The 18,759-nt window shown below is 36.3% G+C and overlaps 1 protein-coding gene across 2 annotated transcripts in view; it reads left to right on the top strand.

Annotated features, from left to right (window-relative positions):
• LOC148821799 (disco-interacting protein 2 homolog A) overlaps nucleotides 1–18,759 on the top strand; it is a 254,394-nt gene that overhangs the window by 199,458 nt on the left and 36,177 nt on the right. For both annotated transcript variants that reach the window (XM_088931048.1, XM_088931049.1), the window contains exons 21-29: nucleotides 188–315; nucleotides 6,165–6,279; nucleotides 7,542–7,743; nucleotides 8,092–8,201; nucleotides 8,563–8,643; nucleotides 9,482–9,605; nucleotides 10,120–10,241; nucleotides 11,429–11,540; nucleotides 11,927–12,036. In XM_088931048.1, the coding sequence (XP_088787174.1) occupies nucleotides 188–315; nucleotides 6,165–6,279; nucleotides 7,542–7,743; nucleotides 8,092–8,201; nucleotides 8,563–8,643; nucleotides 9,482–9,605; nucleotides 10,120–10,241; nucleotides 11,429–11,540; nucleotides 11,927–12,036 (1,104 nt within the window). The remainder of the gene's footprint in view (nucleotides 1–187; nucleotides 316–6,164; nucleotides 6,280–7,541; nucleotides 7,744–8,091; nucleotides 8,202–8,562; nucleotides 8,644–9,481; nucleotides 9,606–10,119; nucleotides 10,242–11,428; nucleotides 11,541–11,926; nucleotides 12,037–18,759) is intronic.

Raw genomic sequence — 18,759 nt, 5'->3', positions numbered from 1 at the left:
GTCTACCAGTTAATTATCTGATTACTGTCAAAGTGAAATGCTTAAAATCAAAACTCAACAGTCATTTGTACATAATTAATTTTGTACCCTTTGCGTTTTGATTCACCAATAGGTGGGGGTGGCAGGTGTAATTCTGGACATTTGAATGTTTCTCTCTTTCTGTCTGCCTCTGTCTGTGTCTGTGTAGGACAACCTAGTCTTTGTTGTGGGGAAGATGGATGGTCTGATGGTAGTCAGTGGGCGGAGGCATAATGCTGATGATATTGTTGCCACAGCCCTGGCAGTGGAGCCAATGAAGTTTGTTTACAGAGGAAGGTGAGGAATACATTATTAATATGGAATCATGTAACAAAAAAATAATTGGTAGCTGAAAATAAAAGTAGTTTCTGAATGCCATTAATTATATGAATGTATGGATCTAAATAATAATGTATTTATATACCTGGAACAATATTCCACTTTCTTTATAAACATCTGCATTGATTTATTTGACTTGTTCACTTGTATTTATTTTGGAAAAAAATTGAAATGTCTGTTTTAACAACATTACCTAAGGATGCTTTAGTACAGTGGCAAAGTGCTTGCCTATCACCAAGAATATGCCTGGTTTGATACTGAGTTAAGGTTCAAGCAAATAATATATACAGATGCAGCCATTCAAAATGCACGGTACAAACCCGTACCACACGCAGCTACCCACAAGCCACTGCGTTGTACCGCGGTATGTGATTGGCTGGCCAAAATGACCGACAGAGGCACTCGTGGTATATTGGACATTAGTGAAAAGATTTAATCATTTAATCTCTTTAGTGTGCACGTTTTAATCCGCCTAGTATTGAATTTTTATTTGGAATTTTACAACTAAAGGGACATTTTAGTAGGTGAACATAAAAAGAAGAGTAGCATATCGCGTCTGACGATCATAAACGATATTAATTTAGGAACATAAACATATTATGTAAACTGTATATGGCTGGTATTGGTAGTTTAAAGAAAAAATACACACCATTATTCCACTTTCTTCCTAAACATTTTAAACATCAAAGTATTACATATGGCTATTTCGGAAACGTTTTTACTTGCTCCTTCTGACCATATTAAGGTTATATACTTTGTGAAAAGTCATAATGTTTTAATCTTTTCTACGAATGCGCTCGTTATCGCAGTAAACATAAGCATACTTTTAGAATTTGATTAATAGGGAATATAATATGGAATCACGTCTCTAAAGAAGTTAATAATGATATAATTATATTCATGTACTGTAGCTCAAATAGTACTGTAATACACTTTCTATAGATATGTGTGCTTCAACGCAACGCAGAAACATAGCCACAAGTAACATTAGCTAGCAAAGAGGACATTAGCTAGCCAATATGATAAATACAGGGGAAAAAAGCTATTTGGAAAAAAAGACCTGCTGATCTGTTCTACATACCAAATAGTAGTATAATACACTTTCTATGGATATGTGTGCTTAAAATGTGCTTAAAATTGATTCCGGATACTTTCATCATAACTGCGGTATTATGAGGTATATGCTGTATTTTACGGTATGACGCGTTATGACGCATTGTGATGCCACACGCCCCCCGCGTTTTACCGCAGCATACCCTGCTCGTTGCGAATGGCTGCATCTGTACGGTATATTTACATTTTTATTATTTTTATAAATCACAACATTATGTTGTGTATTATATACAATATTGTATTGTATTATTGTATACACAATAACATTTAATGTTACATATAAAATTATATTAATAAATTAATAACATGAATGTACATGAATACTGTCAAAAGCGTGAGTAAAAAACAGTTTACTGGTTTACAACAAGCCTTAAAATGAAATTGCATATACATTTAATAATTATAATTAGAATAACACAGTGGTATTAAAAAGACCACTGAAACAAAAATGAAAAAATGAGACAAGGCTGGGACCCCCTGAGAAAGAAAAACTGCAAAAAACTGGAGGAGGTAGCTAAAAAGTAAAAACAACCAAAGTATAATAATGTCTCTGAACATTATTAGAAATATTAATTTATGAATAATAAATAATAATTTCAAACTGCTTTAATTTTGTTGAGGGTGATTTGTCATTGTTTTCACAACCTTCACTTTCTTAACTCCTATTTTTGCGACATGATGTCCTAACTTTGGAAGCCAAATACACTGAGCCTTCAAACCACAGGCACTTTAAAAATTGTTATTTGTGAAAACTTTTATTTAAACAACATCTAGTACCTGGTTGCTAGGCATTTTTAGAAACCTTAGTTTTTTATGCATAATTACGCACAGGCTTGAATAAAGTAGATCTGTAATGTAAGCACGTTCATAATGTGAGAATTACTATTCAAAACAATGTGTGCGAAACACCTGACCATATAAAGCAGAATAACATAAGCACAAACTCAAAATCCTTTACAATTATGCATTTTCTGTGAGTATTGGGTTCAGCCTCTCTTTAATTGGGAAACTCTGTATTTTCTCTTTTTACTCAGATAAGAATAAACTAATTATGCAATTGTTTTGCAATTGATGACAGGAAGAACTATGTTCTGTGCTCAATAGCTTTTTCTCCGCAGCACGCATTATGTAAATTATTTTTACGTATCAGCTGAAGCGTTATGAATTCTCTCAAATACCACACCAATACTACTGTTGGCCATACTTCTACCTTAACAAAGCCAGTTATTAAATGAGACTGTAAATGCACAGTATGTAGTGGCACTTTCACATTCCCTATCTCTGCCTTGCAATAACACACTGAAGTCACAAGATGACTAGTCATTTTAAATAAAAGCCCTTCTAAAAAGAATGTTTTCAGTCTAGATTTGAAAATGCTCAAGGAAGGTGACTTTCTGATATCCTTAGGTAAACCCAGAGAGCAAAGAAACCTGCTATCAATAAAATATCTGCCTTGCAACATTTCTCAAACTGCTCTGCACACAGTGTAAAATCCTCTAACCTGAATGCCATGACAGACACACTATCAGTTACCCCTACGCAGCATGCGTAATACAAAGCACCACTAAAAATTAAATCTAAAACAAGCCCAAGTGCACGTTCGTCAAGGAAGAAAATACCAGTTCCATAAAATAGATCAAAGATCCTGGACCAGCCCCCAAATACTGTATGTTATATTCCCACTACAGTTACAGCAAGGTTAAAGTGGAGAGCAACATAAAAGCTCTATATAACGAACACGTAGACACAAACTGAATAACTCTAAGCAAACTGTAAGGAAACTGAAATGGATCTAGCTGGTCCTACAGTTCAGCCACAATCTCATTTTTCACAATCTGTTCAAAACATTTCATAACCAGAGAGGTGAGGGCTACTGATCCATAATCATTGTTTCAACTGGGAGATTTGACTTTGGCTACTGGGATGACAACTGCTTCTTTACACAACTTAGAAACCTTTTTGTTGGGTTAATGACATTTAAAAAATAAAAGAAAAGATGCCATACAGCTGTCTAGCACACCTTTTCAATACTCTCCCCCCCCCCAGCCAAATCAGGACCTCTTCCTCTCCTTAATCTGACTTAACCATTTACAAACCTTAGGCATCATCAATTCTAATTGTATAATCAGAGATCCTGCCTCTGAACACACTAATTTCATCCAAAAAATCAATATGTCGAACAGAAGATTAAATTTATTCAGATCATTGGCAAAGTTGGTGTCTGTTTTACCACATGTGTTAATACTACTGCCACCATTCTTGTGCATTCGCACCATAGCCTCCGCCTTGTGCCTTGCCAGTCTCACGGACATTGCGATCCCGATACATGAGTGCTCCATAGCCATCGATTTCCAAATCCATGTCCCCATCTTTCAGCCATGTTTCAGTGAACACTAAAAGACAGGCATCTCTGTACCCCAACTGGAATTTGGCGTTGGCTTGTAGCTCATCAATTTTGCTCCTGAGTGATTGCACTTTGGCCAGAATGATGGAAGGAAGAGGTATACGGTTAAGTTTAACTTTTCTCAATCTGTGGCGCACACCACCCTTCTCCCCCCTCTTTCTGGCTTGTGAAGGCTTCTTAATGTCTGTGTCAGAATGTGTGTTTTGGCATCTAAGTAGAATAGCAGGAAAGTCATTACTCGGTTTAAAGACCACATTGTTTGAATGCCAGCACAGAAGGAGAAATTCACTACTGTAATGTAAAGTGCTTTGTTGGCCCAAGGCCATCTCAGGAAAACTCCCTCAGACCAGCAAAAATAGTCCTGCGAATATGAAAAACATTCCAATCGACATTGTTATAAATAAAACTATTTACATAATAACCATAAGTAAAAATTAAACAGATAAACTGAACATACAAAAATCGACAAAATACAACAGAGAAGTTACTGCTGCTACTGGTTGCCTTAGTGCGCAGCGTCCAATAAGCTGGGGGATGCTGCCCACTAAATCCATTTCCTGAAAACTTCACAGGGCCATCTTCGCGTACCTAATTCCCAACTGGATACAATTTGATCTGGCTTCGTGAAATCCAGACTTTTATCAATATATTTACTAAAGTTATATAGCTGAGTAATCTCATGTTAAATAGCTCACAGAATCTTCACATCCCCAGTATAATTAAAATAAAAGGCGTGATCTCATATACAAGCATGAAATACATTATAGATAATAAATTATTTTAAAAAGATCTCAGGTTTTTTTTAATTAGTATCTTTTGTAACTGTTAATAATGTGTACACACTTTTAGTGCATGGCACCTGTTTCAGCTTAACTTTTCTGATGAGGGAATGTTTTGGACTGGCGCATTTTCTCCTCACAATAGGGGGAAGAGAAACTAGGTATAAGCTTTTATTTTCACTCACCATCTCAGTAGTCACTGATACAGCTTGAGCCTAGGAAATCCAATTCCCACGAACCTCATGGACTACGTCCTGGCAGTGTCTACTTCTCTCTTGGCTACTTAGTAATTCCTGGTTTTAATTTGGTCTTTTAAATGCAAATATTTTAAAGTCATTATGCCTAATATATTTCTTTAATTAAAATCTTAAGTGCATAACATAAAATATTATAATTAAATTACATTTATATGTATACTATATTGAAGTTTTTATTATTTTTTTGTGTCACAGTACGTTAAATATTCACTTTACATTCACATGCTCTTAAGCCCATAGTGGTATTGAGGAGGATGTCTGATGTTAAATTGAAGAAGGTAGACAATAACTTCAGCCCCAGCCACCATAACCCAGACAGTTTGAGAAAGGTGTTAATCAAATGAGTGCAGTGTCGCATAGTTTAGCACATTTCTAAGTTAATGAGAGGCAATGAACTGCAGCAGCCGCAAGTCATGCTCCTGTGGCAATGCTAGTAGTTTTATAATAAATTGAATTCCAATAAGATTACTACAGAATATCTTCTTTTCCTGTTTCATCTAAATTAGGCAAAATAGAAAGTCAAATCAATCAGGATCTCGTAGTATAATAAGCAAGCACATGGGTCTAAAACATTTTGCATAAAAAGACCGTAAAAACACAGACCTTACATTTAGAGCGGATATCAGAGTGTCAGTACTGTTGAGTTCTTATAATTTTCCTGAGAGGAGGGTGGAACAGAAGTAGTAAACACATTCTTACGTGATAACACAAACTCATCTGCTGATAGAGCTGCTTATAAGAGAAAGATAACATTCTGCTCAATAAGTAAGCTATACTACATTCTGATCAATAAGTAAGGTACAGTACATTAGCTGTTTAAGTTTGTCAAAGAGTGCAGTGTCGCATAGGCTATGAACTGCAGCAGAAGCAAGTCATGCTCCTGTGACAATGTTAGTAGTTTTATAATAAATCGAATTCCAATAAGATAACTACTGAATATCTTATTTTCCTGTTTCAGCTAAATTAGACAAATAGAAGGTCAAAGCTATAATACATTCTGTATAAAAAGCTATAATACATCAATAAGTAAGCTACAATACTATACATTAGCTGTTTAAGTTTGTCAAAGTGAGCTACTTTGCAGGCAGTACAGAACTTCACAAAAGGTACCCCTTTTTCTCATGCAAACTCAACAAAGGTTTGATTTTTTCTATTTCAAAATGTTTGATAGTATGCCTCAAGGTCTAATTCATTGTATAATCAAAATAAAGCACCTGCTGTGCTGTGACACTGGCCATATGTGTTGTCCTGCAGGATAGCGGTTTTCTCTGTGACAGTTCTCCATGATGAGCGCATCGTGGTGGTGGCTGAACAGCGGCCAGATGCCTCAGAAGAAGACAGCTTCCAGTGGATGAGTCGTGTCCTCCAGGTACGATACTGCCACACATGAGCAGTCTGGTTCCCTGTCTGGTGCTAGATGAAGTGATAGTCAGTGGCTACACCACTATCGACAAAGCTACCTTACAGTGGGGACACCTTCAAAACTGAAATTGACCAATGTTCTCACTGAAGTTTTGCACATGAGAAAGAAATATCAGCCGTATACAGAGGCATCATATCATGTATGTTGCACAAAGAGAAGCTACCAGATGCATATTTGTTTGCTGAATTTTGTCAGGTATATATTATTTCACTCAATGTAATTAATCAGGATGTTACATTTAATATAGTAAATTAAAATAAAATGTTTATGTCATTGGTTTATGTCATTTATGTCAAGACCCAGTATGTGGACGCTCCTGTGATTTTACATGGTATTACATTGATAGGCTGAAATCATAGGTTCTCTAATAAGGATGTCAGTGTTTGTTTAATAAACTGAAAAAGCTTAGAACATCTAAAAGCCTAATAGGTGCTGTACTTCAGAATTAGGTGCATGTTTCAAATTGCAAACTTAAATAGAAAAAATATTAAAAATGTGATCAGTTCTGTTAGTTAATATTGGCACCCCTACTCTGAGTTCCATCCCTAGAAACATTCAGTATGAAATTATTTAGAAACTTTTATTCCAGAGAAGTGTAAGTGTAGCACACCTAGTTGCTGCACCTGGGGGTTGGGCAGTATTAATTCCTGTGTGTGTTTGATATGTTCCAGGGTATATAATTTAATTGAGTATTAATCAAACTGCAGGTTGCTCCCAAATGTTGCTATGGATCGTTTGAACTGCTATTCAGTACTTGTGTCTAGTCTTTCTTTTTTCAGTAAATAAGATAAGATCACTTTATTGGCCATATACATTTTCTTGTATTAGGAATTTGCCTTTTTTGGCATACTACAACTTGCTCTCCATGAGACACCCAGACAGGGAGAGAAGCTTGGGGTCAGTGTGCAGGATCAGCCATTTATACGGCACCCCTGGAGCAGTCGAGGTTAAGGGCCTTTTGCTCAAGGGCCCAACGGAGTAGGATTCCTTTGCCGGCCACGGGATACGAACTAGCAACCTCCCAGCCACAGGTGCAGATCCTTAGCCACAGAACCACCGCACCTAAAAAAGTGCAGCTAAAATTCTGTGCATCCTGTATAGAGCTGAGTATTGTCTTAATGTAACGTGGTCTGGTCTAAATATCATTGGCTTCTGATTCCTCAAGGTTATTCTCTGCTCTAACCTGTCTTTTCTGTCTCTGATTTCAGGCCATTGACAGCATTCACCAGGTGGGTGTGTACTGTCTGGCCCTGGTTCCTGCCAACACACTTCCCAAAGCCCCGTTGGGTGGCATCCACATCTCCGAGACCAAACAGCACTTCCTGGAGGGGGCTCTACATCCCTGTAATGTCCTCATGTGTCCCCATACCTGCGTTACTAATTTGCCAAAGCCCAGGCAGAAACAGCCAGGTAAGTATCTGTGCATGGGGGAGAGGCACATTTATTTAAAGAAAGACTTTTAATTACCAAAATTCTTGTTCTACCTTTGAGGTGTGGTTAACACTTGAAAAGGATAGCATATGCTATTATATTTAAGTAATACAATGGTAATTTATAATGACCCAAACTTTTAATGTTTGATTATTTCGTTTACTAGGAGTAAGAGATGTCTTGAAAAATGTCTGCCTGACAAAATACTAGTAGATTAAATCTGTTAACATTAAAGCCCAGTAACATGTTTTGAAATAAAGGGAACAGCATTTAGTTGTGTGCTGGTTCATGAGGCTGTAAAGGGGTACTTTGTTTTGTCTTGGACAGAAGTGGGCCCTGCTTCTATGATAGTAGGGAACCTGGTGGCAGGGAAGAGAATTGCTCAGGCATGTGGGAGGGATGTGGCTCAGCTGGAGGACAATGACCAGGCACGCAAGGTATTACCACATCCTGAGAATCATGTAACAGTTTAAGTGTATGTGATGGCCAATGGGCTGTATTCCTAAAACACTTACCACAATTGTATGTGTCCCCTGCTTGTTGTTTTCCTTTTGATTAAGTTGTGCTTTCATGGTTCCCCATAAGCAGTTTAAACATTAAATAAACATGTTCCGCAAAGCCTGTAAACAAGAAAATTGAAAACATAATGAATGTAGACTAATCAAGTATCATAAGTGTTAAGGATTCATGCTTTTGCTTTTCAAGTTTACAATATTTCTTGTGGCAATACCAGTTTTTCTCAGGCTTTTAAAAATATCTGGATCCCACATATTTTCATGATTACCCCCTGTCTCACAGTTCCTTTACATGCAAGATGTTCTGCAGTGGAGAGCACAGGCTGCACCAGACCACCCTCTTTTCTTGCTTCTCAATGCGAAGGTAATATTACTTAACACTAATGAATTCAATTTCACTGGTGATTGAAAATACCAAATGTGGAGAATGCTTTATCAAACAAAATGTTATATGAATTGTTATAAGCATTAATTGTCTGTAGACTTTCTGTAGACATAATAGCAGGAGTCTGCAACTCAGGTGCTGGAGAACCCCAGTCCAACGGTTTTATAGGTCACAGTTAAATTGATCAGTTTAATTATGACAAATTAAGCAAGCTGAGTTTTTAAATTAAGCCATTTAGAAAATATCAGGGACTGAAATCTGAGCGTCCATCAGCCACAAAGAACCAGAATTCTTTTATTTGAAATTTTAATTTGTCAGAAATGTTCAGGTTTTACCAATCTTGAGGAACTGATAACCTGTAAGATTAGCTGGACTGGGGATCTTCTATTATACAATTTGAGACTGCACTTGTATGCTGTAAGTACAAATGATATTATTTGAGAAACATGAAAATTAAAAAAAAACATCTCTTCATCAGCTGCACATCTGTAACTTATTTAAAAGACTCAGTTGAAAAAGAATTATAGTGTTTAATTTTCTTTTCTTAGTGTTTCTATTTGCTTTGTATAACTTTGTATTGGAAATGTTGAAACAATACACAATACAATTCTGTATATTTGTGTTTGCATATAAATAATAAATTTAGAATACATCACAATAGTATTTTACACAGTGCAAAATGCATATGCAAGAAACTGCTTTAAATATATGCAAATCACAGGTAGGGATTAGCTTTCATGTCCCTAGATCGAGTGTAACACTGTGATATAGGGAAATGTTGATGCAGTTAAAGTACCTTGTTTCCTTTTCTGAACAGGGTGCAGTTGCCAGCACAGCCTCCTGCCTACAGCTGCACAAAAAGGCGGAGCGTGTTGCAGTAGCACTGATGGAGAAAGGGCGACTCAATACGGGTGATCATGTGGCATTAGTCTACCCTCCAGGTGTGAGACCACTCCAACCGACAGTGGATCATGAGTAGAATCTCACTTAAAATAAAAAAATAATGGTGGTCAAAAAGTCCTTTTCTTGAGTTTGGGAATAAATTAACAAAGAACTGTCCATAAAAGATTGTTGGAATGCTTAAGACTTAAGAAGAAGCTTTCCAAGGCTTTCAGTTACTTTCTTAAGTGCTTAGTTTATTCATTGAAACTTTTCTTGAAAAAGGAAAAGAGCATCAGTTTACTCTGCATGCAGTGATGAAAATTACTATGATATCATATGTAAAGGTACACACTAATTACAGAAAAATTCCTTTAACAAATCATCAAAGACACTCTGTTTTAACCAAAACAACAATTAAATTATAATATACCTTGTAGTAATCTTTATGGCTCTATTTCATGGACATTTTCTTAATCTGCTTTGGCTTTAGTCCAGACCTGTTTATTTTCGTCTTGGTGTCATACCAAGATGTGCACGTGGAAATGTAATGACTGCTCCTCTCTCCCTCTGCAGGTATAGATCTTATTGCAACATTCTATGGGTGTCTATATGCGGGCTGTGTGCCAGTCACTGTGAGGCCACCTCACCCACAGAACCTAACCACTACTTTACCCACAGTCAAGATGATTGTCGAGGTGAGCCAGCTCCTCCACCGACCTCCTCAAAACTGCAGCACACAAATTCCCCAAATGCAGATGAGTGAGGACCGCCTCTCAATGATATTTCATGAATCAATGAGCTGCTAAATACCTGACTACCTAACCTGCCGGCCTACATGAAGCAAATGGCCTCCTTTCTGTTGAAGCCATTCTTCTGAAAGAGAGAAAGGAAATCTATGAAAGCAGTTAAGCTAATTTTAATAATATTTATAAAAAAATAAAATATTGATTGTAACTTTTGAGATGAACACACTCAAGTTACAATTTAATGATAAAATAGAATTTTTAACATATTAATCTTTTTCTATCATCTTCTACACCATGCTGGCGTTCACACCTATGTGCTTCCTTCAGTCATGAGGGTGGGTGTGGATAATGTGGTGAGCATCTTCTTTGCCAAGGCCAAAAAAGAAGTAGAGGGGGGAGAGGAAATCTGGCACCGTTGTCATGGTCCCCTACCCAAAGGCAGCTTATTGTAACAAACAAATAAGTTCTGGATCCCGAGATGAAGTTTAAACAGATGAGTTTTGTTGCATGCAAGGAACAATAAAACGGAAGTATTGTTCAAAGTACCGGTACAAAACTTCCAGTTTATATAGCCCTTTTCTGCCACTTCTGACGTAGCTCGTTACCATGGTAATGGGGGGAGGTCACGGTGTTTGGACAGTTCACAGACTTTGGCCAAATGGTCAGTGTTAGGTTTCCTTCCTTGGGAAGAGGGGTTCCTAGCTGGAATCTGGAATCCTTATCAGTTATCCCCCTTTCCTGCCATTACTCTAAGCCTGGAATGTCTTGTGTCACAAGAAGTCCAGTCCTTGTGCAGAAAGGACTCAGTTAACCCTTTCTTCACATCTTATATCTTTCTTCACAGCCTTGCCAGTTTAACTCACACAGCCATTCGGGATACAGGTTTTTAAGCATAACTGACTGTATGATTAGCATAGGTCTCATAGCTGTCATGACAGCACAGTAGAGTAGGTAGAAATGCACCTGAACAAGGTTGTTTTGTATTGTACATCATGCAGGGCTTGAAACAGACAGGAAAGCAAAGATTTTGTATTTATTCTAAAGGTATAGATATAATTTAGGAAAATCTGCAGTTCCAGTATTTTAATTGTGTGCAGTATATCTAAATGCTCCATGTGTGATGTTCTATGTGACAGGTCAGTAAGTCGGTGTGTATCCTGACCACTCAAACTATAATGAGGCTGTTGAAATCCAAAGAGGCAGCAGTGGCAGTGGATGTGAAAACATGGCCAGCAATACTGGACACAGGTAAAGTTCCACAGGGTGGAGATATAGTGTTTGCTGTATCTGTATATTGTGTTCAATCTTTGCTTACTTACATCTATCTACAACATCAGAAAACCTGTGTCAAGCTGCATGTATTTGGAAACCCTAAAATTTCAGAAATCACTTTTGTTCTGCCATAGCAGCAATACTAAAAAGACTTTTTAGATGTAATGGCCCTTAAAAATGCTGCTTGATGAGGTCCTAGGATCAATGTGCTAGTAACAACAAGTACAATAGATGGGAAAATTAATATACTATTGATATTCATAATGTATGAAGAGTATCAATGAGCTAAAATCTTTTTAATTTATATTTTGAAACTACTTTTATTACTTATAAATGCTTTTTCTTTAAATTGATTTGTTCAGATGACCTCCCTAGAAAGAAGCCTTCTCAGATTTATAAACCACCAACGCCTGAAATGCTGGCCTACCTAGACTTCAGTGTCTCTACCACAGGGATCTTAGCAGGAGTGAAGGTAAGGCCAACTATTGTAGGTACCATGTCATGTTTTTCTTGTATTGTTAAAAAAAGAATGTGAAGGATGTCATTTATGGCAAAAGAGATGTCATCTGTAACAAGATAACAGGTTTGGTGTGATTTTACATCTGTTTTACCGTGATACACCCTCCACATGACATATTTGCCTCTAACCTCATATAACCTCATATAAATCACACTCAAAACAATTATACCTACTGTAGCTACACTGCTATCAACTACATTACTGTTCATGGTCTCCCAGAATGACTTGACTTGGCATAAAAAAATATTTATATTCATGAGATCTTTGAATGACCCTTTCATATTCCATGAATTTCTAGACGTTCTTGTCTCTATACAGATGCAGCCTGTATAGGTGTAACATTTAGGATGGTTTTGAATGCATGTGGGTTTCTGGTGAGGGACTTAGGAAGCGTGACAACAAGTTTGGTGCAAACGTGATTTATTTTAAAGTGAATTAGGTGACTGGTACGTAAAAAGGCAACAATAACACACAGGGAAAGGGAATTAGAGAGGTGCCAAAGAAAAGAAAATAACAAACAAAATGGAGCTGGCTAATAAAGTGAGTGAAAGCTGACCTAACTACCAAAACAAAACCCAAAACACTCGGTCTTCGGCGTCTTCTAACGCCCTGGCTAACCTTCATAAATACCCAAAACCATGCAAGACAAAAGGCGCTCACCTGTCCTAAACTAGTGTTACTAATACAAAGATCAACTACGTGTGTACAATGTACCCGACAACTTTAACTAACCCTGTACACAAAAGTTAACACAAATAAACAAGTGAATTACGGATACAAATAAGGGAAAACGAGAGTCGACACAAGGAATGGGGTACAAAGGAGAACAGAGGTTGATATAACAAGTTTGGGCAAGGTAATGGCGAAATAAAGGAAAATACAAACAAACGAAAGTACAAGGAGACAAACACAACCAACAAAAGCCGAAGCTATACGAAAACACACACACACGAAGTGAAACGAGCGAAAACAGAGAAGCGAAGCAGAAGCAAAATGAAAAGCGAAACAAAACCGAAGCTGAGCCGAGCTTAACCAAAGTCAAGCAAAAGACCCTTCATTCTGATAACCTCCAAGTTATATACTTAATAAGCTGAGTTCTGATTGGTCGAGAGTTAATTGAAGATAACGTAATACGGAAACAGTGGTGTAATGATGGACAAATGGGAGAGGGAGAACAATCAAAGTCAGGAAGTGTGGAACATAGCAACAAAAACACACATGGACCACACACTGGGACGTAACATAGCCACTCAAAACATGCATTAATCCTCATTACCATGTTGGCGGTACCGCAGCATGGCAGGGTGTGTGGTTCACTGGCCAAAGATGATCGATAGGTGACACTTGTGGTCTGTTAGGTGTTAGTGAAATAATGGTTGCTTCATTTGATCTGTTCCCCTACTGTTTATAATCCTTAAATCCACAAATATTAATATGTAATTTTTTAACTGTAGAAAATCCACACTCTCAGTCATGTTTGTTTGAGAGAAAGGTGCAGTGATTTTATTATGTATGCATACAGGAATTGCTCATCCACAAAAGCCGTAGTCAATTCAAAGTACAAGCTGGGACTTTCAAGTCAAGCAGTTACACAAAAGTCACACAAAAACAAGCACAAAGGAGGAAGCGTTTCCTGAGGAGTGATACCACTCCAAGGGAGTAGTTAAGATATTTGTGCAATTAGGCATTAAGCAAAGATATTGCAAAACAAAGACAGCTTATTTACAGTTCCAGATATCCACTCCCCACTAGTCCTTGAACATTATTTTTATGTCCAGTGCAATTTCAGCTCCGCAAATTTTATCTGACAACTTCTGTTACTCCTCAGGCAATTTTTCTGCCCAACAACAGCTACAGTAGGAGCTCCAATATGCACTTAACCCTTTCTTTCATAACTAATATAAATATATTATACATACTGTGGTAGCTAAAAATAATAAAACAGTATCCCACCTTCTTCATAAACATTTTCTGCATCAGTCTTTAACTAGGTCATTTACTGTGGATATTTAGGAATAGTTTAGAAGTGCTCGTTTTAAATATGTTAAGTGGATTTTCCTCTTTCTAACACCCGACAAAAGCTCCACAGCCAAAATGTTGTTTCTTTTCTTTACTTATTCCTTTGCAGCCTACACATGCTGACGCAGCTATAGATGCAGCCATTCAAAATGCACGGTACAACCCCATACTGCGCAAAATTATCTACAGGTTACCGCCTGCGTTGTACCGCAGTACATGATTGGCTGGCCAAAATGACCAACAGGGGCACTCGTGGTACATTGATTATTAGTGAAATTATTTAATCATTTAATCTCTTTACTGTGCATGTTTTAATTCGCTTAATATTGAATGTTAACATGGAATTTTACAACTAAAGGGAAATTTTAATAGCTGAGCATAAAAAGAAGAGGAGCATAATGTGTCTTCAATATTAATTTAGAAACATAAACATATTATGTAAACTGTATATGGCTGGTATTGGTAGTTTAAACAGTATTCCACTTTCTTCCTAAACATTTTAAGCATCAAAGTCTTACATGTGGTTATTTCAGAAATGTTTTTACGTGCTCTTTCTGACTATATCAAGTTTATATACTTCATAAAAAGTTATAATGTTTTAACCTTTTCTATTAATATTTGCGATCGTTATCGTGGTAAAAAAAACGCATACTTTTTATAATTTGGTTAATATGGAATATAATATGAAATTTCCTATCTAAAGAAATTAATAACATTATAATTATATTCATATAGCTCAAATTATTACAGTAGTACACTCTCTTTGTAAACATCTGCAGCAGTTTAACTCATTCACCCGTGATGACGTGAAAACATTTTGCCTGCACTTTTCAGCTACAGCTTAAGTTGTTAAGTGGTGCATTGGTGTAATGGCTTAGGCGTCTGACTTCCATGCTGGAGGTCAGGGGTTCGAACCCAGCTGTCAACATGAGTTTTCGTTTAACATATAAAAATTTCTTTGAAAAACTAAGATAGTAAAGATTATCGACACTATATTGAATTTGTTGGTATTTCTAAATATCACAACACATTCAAAGTTAAGTGAGTTAAGTGATTAACCTTTTCTATGAATACTTTCGCTCGTTATCACAGTAAAAGAAACTCATGCTTTTTAGAATTTGATTAATAGGGAATATTATATGGAATCTCGTATCTAAAGAAATTAACGATATTAATTTAAGGATCTAAATATATGTATTTATATAGCTGGTAGTATTACTGCAATCCACTTTCTTTGTAAACATGTTTTATTTTTAATTTCACGCATGATGAAATATTATGTACACTATATTAACATGTTTTTTTGTATATATATTATAACATATTCATAACATATGTTAAGTTATATTAATAATGAAATAATAACATGAATTAGCAAACGTGAATACTGTTTAATTAAACCGGTTTAATTAAAAACACTTTATTCAGTGGGGCAATTTAACAGACACCACAAGCCTAAAAATGAAATTGTATATATTGTAATTAGAATCGAGAATAACAAAGCAGTATTAAAAATACCACTGAAACTATATAATGTGTCTGGTCATTATTACCAGTTTTAATTTAATAATAATTTCAAGCTTCTTGTATCTTTTTCAGAGAAATTTTTTTCTTCAGTTTTCACAAGCTTCGCTTATTAAAATACCTATTTATGAGACACGATGTTTCAGATGTCAATAACTTTGTGAACAAATGACACAGAGCCTGGAACCCACTGCGATTTGGACACAAAATAGTTAAAAATGGGAACAGGTGAGGCAGGCAGAGGGAAGGGGGAGGGGGGAGGCATCTTCCCACCTCTATGACTAAAGAAAGTGTCAAAGAGAAATGGCTTGAGCGACATACAGTACAGAGCCGAAAAGTTTGGTGCGGTCTTTAAAGGTACACTCCTTGTGGATTAATTTTCACTTCGAACGTTTGCCCACTAACTAACACACCAGCTAACACACAGAAGCAAACTGAATACAAAATGTACTTGCAAGAATAGTAATTACAAACATGACAAACATACTTGCTTTATATTGTTATACTGTACAGTGTATTGAAACACTCTATGGTCACTACACTGCCCTCTAAACCACTTTCCCACAATTTCACGGGGGCAAGGTCTCTTAGCTGATTCACAGCAGTATACAGTTTTATCTGGCAAAAATTCAGATATTTGTTAACATATTTACTAAAACTATCCATCTCAGTAATCTCACTGTGTTAGTCTCACTGTATGCCCCAGTGCTCACTCAATGTTCACACTCCCAGTAAAATAAAAAACCTATTTCCCGCATTGTCACGTCATACCAGGGGGGAAGAAAAAGTGCCTGCGGTTTTTATTTTCACTGACAGACAAAGGTGATTAAATCTAATTCAAAAGGGGTCTTGTGTTAACTCAAACTCTGCTTAACACAGCCGCTTGTAAGAGCAAGGTGACTTTCTGCTATCTAAACCATTTTTACAGCTTTTAAAGTCACGCAGTGTTTGAGTTAGGCAGGTATCTTATTTTTTTATTTCATTTTAAAAAATAAATATAAGGCAACCAGCAATCGAATGTCCTGTTTTTTCTTAACACTCATTTTTCTGTACTGTAGTTTTAAAACGTGAACAAAGATGTGCCACATGCAAACAGCGCGATGTTGTATAGTTTTAAAGCCACTACATTATAGCTTGTGTGAAAAAAATGTATTTTTACTACATCAAAGCTTAACTCGTTCAGAGCGCCCGACATTACAAACTCTGAGTTAAAAGGAACATGTCATAATATTTCCAAAATAATCACAAGTGAACGAGTTGATGGATTTGATAATAGAGAAATCATAACAATAATCATGCAATCCAGTTGAAAGAAGGACACTTAAATCAACATGAAAAGACTGTATATAAATCAGTTAAAATACTTTTTATACACGTAGAGTCTTTGTGTAAACTGTAAGTTCTTTTTCTTCTTAATTAAACATTTGAAACACTTTAATTTTGTAAATGCAACACGCATTCCGTACAGAAATAAAATAATGTTTTCTACAGATTTTAAGCAGATTAGCAGGTTGCTGACAAAATAGCGCACTGTCCACTAACCGTCCACCACTGCCCAGTGATATAACTTTAATATAAATAAAATCTAGTACCTGGTGCAGTTTTTTTTTTTAAACTTATTTTGAATGAATCGAAACCCAGGTGTGAGTTCATAAAGCCAGAATTCTGTACTATCCCTAGGTCTTGAAACACCTGATCATCTACTGTAAAGCTTTCAGTGCTTTGTGTATATTCAAATCGCAGCAGGGGCAGGGTGCGTGGGGAAAGGTTTAGTCTGCAATTGAATTGGCGATCTGTATTCTTCACACCTGAAACATTGTTTTCTCTGAAAGCGTTTTCTTCCCTCTATAGCTGATCTTTTCTGCCTACGCATGCTTACAGAGCTCCCTATGTGAATTCTCGTTCTTCACTGAGAAAGCTTTAGAGAACTTTACATTTATATTTTCAACTAATTGTAAATATGACGTTTACATTGGCGTTTTTATAAATTTTTCACTTAAGCATATGGAGGAGTGTCAGCTGTCAAGGAGAGCTCCCTTCTTCCCCCCACAGATAGACTGAGATTTTGAAGTGTTAACCATCCAGCCATTGCAAGCCACTGCAGCAGCCACAAATAAATAAAAAATACACTTTTTTTTCTCCTGATGGAACTGTAACAAATCATCACGTTTCACATCCTTGCGAAACAATCACGTTCTCATCCAATCAAAGGTTTGATGTTTTTTTATTTTGAAACCAAGATCTTGACATGCAGATGTGAAGTAGAGTTAACACCTTCAGTTTTAAAAGGTTATTAATAATATCTTCCGTGTCGCATTAACATTGGAATGTTCTTACAATTGTAAAAAGTGTCTCCTCTATAACTCTTCAGTTTAAAGAGAAATTCCGCCAGAGCCACACAACATTGTCCAATAATACTCTTCTTGTGTCTAATTTCTAGTTTAGCAGGATTTGCGCGATAAGCACATTGTTTAATGGGGATTACATTACCCTCGTCTATATCACTGTACAACACAGGTTTGAGTCGGAGTGTCTGTTAATAAAACAGAGCGCCTTCCAATACATATAATTACTGCATGATTTCTTTATCCGTTTCAGCTAAATGAGGGGAATTAAATCAGTCAGAATCTCGAAGTGCCAATTGTAAAAATAACTGTTCTCTCCTCCTTTGTTTAACTTAAAGAATTTTGCGAAGAAATCCTTAACCACAATAACATCACTTAATTTATCCAGATACACAAATTCACGCCAGAGCCAACAACAAGCTATAATAGTGGACTATTTTTATGTATTCACTATATAAGGAACAAACCCAAAGTAAGTGTTTTGTCCATTACCACTCCAAAAACAATAGAAGTTTTTTAAAAAGAAACAAATGTCAAAATTTTTCCAAAACATCCACTTGTGATACTCTAACTACTTAGTTACACGATTCCATATTCATATAACTATCAAGTGATGTTAAATCACTACAACATTTATCTTTTTACAGTAACAGCAAGTGGTGTTCTTACTATGTATTCTTAGAAAAGGATAAAACGATATAACTTTTTTATGAAGTACAGAATATAAGCTTAATAATGTTAAGCACGTTAAAACCAGAATCCATGTAAGTTAAGAAGTTAAAGACTT

Source organism: Atractosteus spatula, chromosome 13 (assembly GCF_055471065.1).
Source record: "Atractosteus spatula isolate fAtrSpa1 chromosome 13, fAtrSpa1.hap1, whole genome shotgun sequence".
Lineage (NCBI taxonomy): Eukaryota > Metazoa > Chordata > Actinopteri > Semionotiformes > Lepisosteidae > Atractosteus > Atractosteus spatula.
The sequence above is the reverse complement of the archived record's forward strand: the minus strand, read 5'-3'. Positions and strand labels throughout refer to the sequence as shown.